Here is a 7,284-nt window from a genome sequence, read left to right on the forward strand (position 1 = left end):
AAGGATGACAATATTCCTGGCATTCTTAATCTCAAAATTTTAAAAGAAAACTGTTCATAGTAGTCTTAGAAAAATTTGGAGATAGTTCCATTTAAAAAACACATTCACCACAAATAGATACAAGGGAAACCATAAGAAAATAGAGTATATCTTTGTAAGCTTGTTTCATTTCAAAATGTATTCTTTAGGGTCAGGGAAATTTCCTATACAAATAAAACTAGACATTTGTTCCCTTTACATGAAAAATATTTACAGTACATGGAACTACAAGCTAAAAGTATACACCTGCTTATAATGCTGGCCAGTGATATAAATGAACAAGGACACAAAGGTACTTATTCAATTATCTGAACATCTTAATTTGTTTGTATAGTGAAGTAATTATAGATAAACTATGGAAAAATTAGAGAACGGTATTAATGAATACCAGCCCTCATGTGTGTAAAACATCACACAAGATGCCAAGTATTATACATCCACTGTGGTAAAAACTATACATACATATTCTGTGCATCTTTAACATTGCAAAATTTACATAATAATTTTTTCACGTCTCAAAAAGCTGAGTTGAAAAAGTCTATTTTTTTCCTCTTGCCAGACAAGAGTGATGTTAACTGACAATGTTTAAGAAACTTCTTACAAAATTCCTTGCTAAGGAATTCTCATTAATGTCTTTTACTGGTGGCCTCATGAAGAAAAACTTAATAAACTTTGAAAGTTTTGAGCAGATATTTTCACATCTTTGCTGGCTAGCATCATGATTTATATAATAATGATATATGAAATAATAGTCCACAGCAATGTGAAATATAAAACTCTGTTCTATAAATCTACTTTGGTCTCAGAATGAAGGTCATTTCTTTCATCCGGCCATGTTATCCCTTATTTGATCCACTCGAAGAGCTAGATCCCTAAAGGAGGGGCGTTGATTTACATTATTGTTCCAGCATTCTGTCATGATCATATAAATCTGTAAAGGAGAAAATAAACCAAAATTAAATGAACACTAAGGGCCATCTTTTAATTGGTGGAAGACAGTAGTTTTCAATACAGGGCACATGTCATAACCATGGCTTGTTCCACAGTCATCTGATTAAGCTGTTTATCGAAGCTCCGCAAATTAAATTTCAGGAAGTGAACTAAAGTCCTTGAGTAAAAAGTAAAAGAAAATGCATGATTACCGTGGATTAAAAAAAAAATTGTTACCTCATCTGGGCATCCATCTGGTCTTGGTAATCTTCCATTATTCTTCAAAAGTTCTATCAAATGGAACACGATCATCTGTCCTTGTTTGTCGTTGCCAATCATACGCATAAATTCCTAAAACAAACCCACTTTCAATATTTTTTGTACATTTAATTTGTAGCAAAATTCTTTCTCAATTTCCTCCACTCAGTGGGAAAAATTTAGTATACATGTGCTTTTGTATGTTTTCAAGCCTTTTCAAAACAGACTACTTTTAGGATCAAAAACAGAAGGCTGTTAAATATGGAACTTCTATCATTTCTGTTTCCATAGCTGTAATAAACTCAACACAAATCCCCTGAGAAGGGCTCAAAACACATGAACTAAAAACATATTTCCTTTGAGATTTTTGTTGTTAAAAAACTCATATTTTTATCATATTACATTTCAATTGAAATAAAAAGTTGAATATAAAAGAGAATATGAGAAAAAAATGAATAAGCATAAATGCAACAAAGAAAACTTTCATATGTCAAAGTTTATAAAATTAAAATCTGAATTATAAGGTAGGAAAATACTTAAACATCATTTACTTATTTTCAATATACACAGCTCTTATAAATTGGGAAAAAAATTACCAATATAAAGATAGGCAAAGCACAGAAGAGATAATTCACATATATACATACCCACCCTAAACACCCAACAAATATATAGGCAATCACATTAAGAAAAGAAATGCAACAGTCAATCACATTAAGAAAAGAAATGGAAGGGGTAGAGCCAAGATGGCCAATTAGGAACAGCTCCGGTCTACAGCTCCCAGCACGGGTGACGCAGAAGACGGGTGATTTCTGCATTTCCATCTGAGGTACCAGGTTCATCTCAATAGGGAGTGCCAGAAAGTGGGTGCAGGATCGTGGGTGCAGCACACTGTGTGCGAGGCAAAGCAGGGAGAGGCATTGCCTCACTCGGGAAGTGCAAGGGGTCAGGGAGTTCCCTTTCTAGTCAAAGAAAGGGGTGACAGATGGCACCTGGAAAATCGGGTCACTCCCACCCTAATACTGCGCTTTTCCAACAGGCTTAAAAAACGGCACACCAGGAGATAATATCCTGCACCTGGCTCAGAGGGTCCTACGCCCACCGAGTCTTGCTGATTGCTAGCACAGCAGTCTGAGATCAAACTGCAAGGTGGCAGCGAGGCTGGGGGAAGGGCGCCTGCCATTGCCCAGGCTTGATTAGGTAAACAAAGCAGCCAGGAAGCTCGAACTGGGTGGAGCCCACCACAGCTCAAGGAGGCCTGCCTGCCTCTGTAGGCTCCACTTCTGGGGGCAGGGCACAGACAAACAAAAAGACAGCAGTAACCTCTGCAGACTTAAATGTTCCTGTCTGACAGCTTTGAAGAGAGTAGTGTTTCTCCCAGCACACAGCTGGAGATCTGAGAACGGGCAGGCTGCCTCGTCAAGTGGGTCCCTGACCCCCGAGCAGCCTAACTGGGAGGCACCCCCTAGTAGGGGCAGACTGACACCTCACACGGCCGGGTACTCCTCTGAGACAAAACTTCCAGAGGAACGATCAGACAACAGCATTTGTGGTTCACCAAGATCCGCTGTTCTACAGCCACCGCTGTTCTACAGCCACCACTGTTCTGTAGCCACTGCTGCTGATACTCAGGCAAACAGCCTCTGGAGTGGACCTCTAGCAAACTCCAACAGACCTGCAGGTGAGGGTCCTGTCTGTTAGAAGGAAAACTAACAAACAAAAGGACATCCACACCAAAAACCCTTGTGTACAACACCATCATCAAAGACCAAAGGCAGATAAAACTACAAAGATGGGGAGAAAACAGAGCAGAAAAACTGGAAACGCTAAAAAGCAGAGCGCCTCTCCTCCTCCAAAGGAACGCAGCTCCTCACCAGCAATGGAACAAAGCTGGAGGGAGAATGACTTTGACGAATTGAGAGAAGAAAGCTTCAAGACGATCAAACTACTCCGAGCTACAGGAGGAAATTCAAACCAATGGCAAAGAAGTTAAAAACTGTGAAAAAAAATTAGATGAATGGATAACTAGAATAACCAATGCAGAGAAGTCCTTAAAGGACCTGATGGAGCTGAAAGCCAAGGCTCGAGAACTACGTGAAGAATGCAGAAGCCTCAGGAGCTGATGCGATCAACTGGAAGAAAGGGTATCAGTGATGGAAAATGAATGAAATGAAGTGAGAAGGGAAGTTGAGAGAAAAAAGCATAAAAAGAAACAAATAAAGCCTCCAAGAAATCTGGGACTATGTGAAAAGACTAAATCGACGTCTGATTGGTGCACCTGAAAGTGACAGGGAGAATGGAACCAAGTTGGAAAACACTCTGCAGGATAATATCCAGGAGAACTTCCCCAATCTAGCAAGGCGGGCCAACATTCAGATTCAGGAAATACAGAGAACGCTACAAAGATACTCCTCGAGAAGCGCAACTCCAAGACACATAATTGTCAGATTCACCAAAGTTGAAATGAAGGGAAAAATGTTAAGTGCAGCCAGAGAGAAAGGTCGGGTTACCCACAAAGGGAAACCCATCAGACCAACAGCGGATCTCTTGGCAGAAACTTTACAAGCCAGAAGAGATTTGGGGGCCAATATTCAACATTCTTAAAGAAAAGAATTTTCAACCTAGAATTTCATATCCAGCCAAACAAAGCTTCATAAGTGAAGGAGAAATAAAATACTTTACAGACAAGCAAATGCTGAGAGATTTTGTCACCACCAGGCCTGCCCTAAAAGAGCTCCTGAAGGAAGCACTAAACATGGAAAGGAACAACTGGTACCAGCCACTGCAAAAACATGCAAATTGTAAAGACCATCAAGGCTAGGAAGAAACTGCATCAACTAATGAGCAAAATAACCAGCTAACATCATAATGACAGGACCAAATTCACACATAACAATATTAACTTTGAATGGGCTAAATGCTCCAATTAAAAGACACAGACTGGCAAATTGGATAAACAGTCAAGACCCATCAGTGTGCTGTATTCAGGAAACCCATCTCATGTGCAGAGACACACATAGGCTGAAAGTAAAGGGATGGAGAAAGATCTGCCAAGCAAATGGAAAACAAAAAAAAGGCAGAGGTTGCAATCCTAGTCTCAGATAAAACAGACTTTAAACCAACAAAGATCAAAAGAGACAAAGAAGGCCATTACATAATGGTAAAGGGATCAATTCAACAAGAAGAGCTAACTATCCTAAATATATATGCACCCAATACAGGAGCACCCAGATTCATAAAGCAAGTCCTTAGTGACCTACAAAGAGACTTAGACTCCCACACAATAATAATGGGAGACTTCAACACCCCACTGTCAACATTAGACAGATCACCGAGACAGAAAGTTAACAAGGATACCCAGGAATTGAACTCAGCTCTGCACCAAGCAGACCTAATAGACATCTACAGAACTCTCCACCCCAAATCAAAAGAATATACAATTTTTTCAGCACCACACCACACCTATTCCAAAATTGACCACATAGTTGGAAGTAAAGCACTCCTCAGCAAATGTAAAAGAACAGAAATTATTACAAACTGTCTCTCAGACCACAGTGCAATCAAACTAGAACTCAGGATTAAGAAACTCACTCAAAACCGCTCAACTACATGGAAACTGAACAACCTGCTCCTGAATGACTACTGGGTACATAATGAAATGAAGGCAGACATAAAGATGTTCTTTGAAACCAACGAGAACAAAGACACAACACACCAGAATCTCTGGGACACATTCAAAGAAGTGTGTAGAGGGAAGTTTATAGCACTAAATGCCCACAAGACAAAGCAGGAAAGATCCAAAATTGACACCCTAACATCACAATTAAAAGAACTAGAAAAGCAAGAGCAAACACATTCAAAAGCTTGTAGAAGGCAATAAATAACTAAGAGCAGAACTGAAGGAAACAGAGACATAAAAAACCCTTCAAAAAATCAATGAATCCAGGAGCTGGTTTTTTGAAAAGATCAACAAAACTGATAGATCACTGGCAAGACTAATAAAGAAGAAAAGAGAGAAGAATCAAATAGACGCAATAAAAAATGATGAAGGGGATATCACCACCGATCCCACAGTAATACAAACTACCATCAGAGAATACTACAAACACCTCTAGACAAATACTAGAAAATCTAGAAGAAATGGATAAATTCCTCAACACATACACCCTCCCAAGACTAAACCAGGAAGAAGTTGAATCTCTGAATAGACCAATAACAGGATCTGAAATTGTGGAAATAATCAATAGCTTACCAACCAACGAAAGTCCAGGACCAGATGGATTCACAGCCAAATTCTACCAGAGGTACAAGGAGGAGCTGGTACCATTCCTTCTGAAACTATTCCAATCAATAGAAAAAGAGAGAATCCTCCCTAACTCATTTTATGAGGCCTGCATCATCCTGATCCAAAGCCGGGCAGAGACGCAACCAAAAAAGAGAATTTTAGACCAATATCCTTGATGAACATTGATGCAAACATCCTCATTAAAATACTGGCAAGCTGAATCCAGCAGCCCATCAAAAGGCTTATCCACCATGATCAAGTGGGCTTCATCCCTGGGATGCAAGGCTGGTTCAACATACACAAATTGATAAACGTAATCCAGCATATAAAGAGAACCAAAGACAAAAACCACATGATTATCTCAATAGATGCAGAAAAGGCCTTTGACAAAATTCAATAATGCTTCAAAGCTAAAAACTGTCAATAAATTAGGTATTGATGGTACATATCTCAAAATAATAAGAACTATCCATGACAAACCCACAGCCAATATCATACTGAATGGGCAAAAACTGGAAGCATTCCCTTTGAAAACTGGCATAAGGCAGGGATGCCCTCTCTCACCACTCCTATTCAACACAGTGTTGGAAGTTCTGGCCAGGGCAATCAGGCAGGAGAAGGAAATAAAGGGTATTCAATTAGGAAAAGAGGAAATCAAATTGTCCCTGTTTGCAAATGACGTGATTGTATATCTAGAAAACCCCGTTGCCTCAGCCCAAAATATCCTCGAGCTGATAAGCAACTTCAGCAAAGTCTCAGGATACAAAAATCGATGTGCAAAAATCACAAGCATTCTTATATACCAATAACAGACAAACAGAGAGCCAAATCATGAGTGAACTCCCATTCACAATTGCTTCAAAGAGAGTAAAATACCTAGGAATCCAACTTACAAAGGATGTGAAGGACCTCTTCAAGGAGAACTACAAACCACTGCTCAATGAAATAAAAGAGGATACAAACAAATGGAAGAATATTCCATGCTCATGGGTAGGAAGAATCAATGTCGTGAAAATGGCCATACTGCCCAAGGTAATTTATAGATTCAGTGCCATCCCCATCAAGCTACCAATGACTTTCTTCACAGAATTGGAAAAAACTACTTTAAAGTTCATATGGAACCAAAAAAGAGCCCGCATTGCCAAGTCAATCCTAAGCCAAAAGAACAAAGCCGGAGGCATCACGCTACCTGACTTCAAACTATACTACCAGGCTACAGTAACCAAAACAGCATGGTACTGGTACCAAAACAGAGATACAGATCAATGGAACAGAACAGAGCCCTCAGAAATAATGCCACATCTATACAACCATCTGATCTTTGACAAACCTGACAAAAACAAGCAATGAGGAAAGGATACCCTATTTAATAAATGGTGCTGGGAAAACTGGCTAGCCATATGTAGAAAGCTGAAACTGGATCCCTTCCTTACGTCTTATACAAAAATTAATTCAAGATCGATTAAAGACTTACGTGTTAGACCTAAAACCATAAAAACCCTAGAAGAAAACCTAGGCAATACCATTCAGGGCATAGGCATGGGCAGGGACTTCATGACTAAAACACTGAAAGCAATGGCAACAAAAGCCAAAATTGACAAATGGGATCTAATTAAACTAAAGAGCTTCTGCACAGCAAAAGAAACTACCATCAGAGTGAACAGGCAACCTACAGAATGAGAGAAAATGTTTGCAATCTACTCATCTGACAAAGGGCTAATATCCAGAATCTACAATGAACTCAAACAAATTTACAAGAAAAAAACAACCCC

At 39.3% G+C, this 7,284-nt stretch overlaps 1 protein-coding gene across 1 annotated transcript in view; it reads right to left on the minus strand.

Moving 5' to 3' along the window:
• Window positions 1-815: 815 nt before the first annotated feature.
• The window catches only part of JAK2 (Janus kinase 2), a 145,150-nt gene continuing 138,681 nt past the window's right edge, over window positions 816-7,284 (minus strand). The window contains exons 29-30 of the mRNA XM_032138081.2: window positions 1,207-1,320; window positions 816-970 (exon numbers count right to left, since the gene is read on the minus strand). Of these exons, the coding sequence (XP_031993972.2) occupies window positions 863-970; window positions 1,207-1,320 (222 nt within the window). The 3' untranslated portion in view covers window positions 816-862. The remainder of the gene's footprint in view (window positions 971-1,206; window positions 1,321-7,284) is intronic.

Source organism: Hylobates moloch, unplaced genomic scaffold, assembly GCF_009828535.3.
Source record: "Hylobates moloch isolate HMO894 unplaced genomic scaffold, HMol_V3 SCAFFOLD_19, whole genome shotgun sequence".
Lineage (NCBI taxonomy): Eukaryota > Metazoa > Chordata > Mammalia > Primates > Hylobatidae > Hylobates > Hylobates moloch.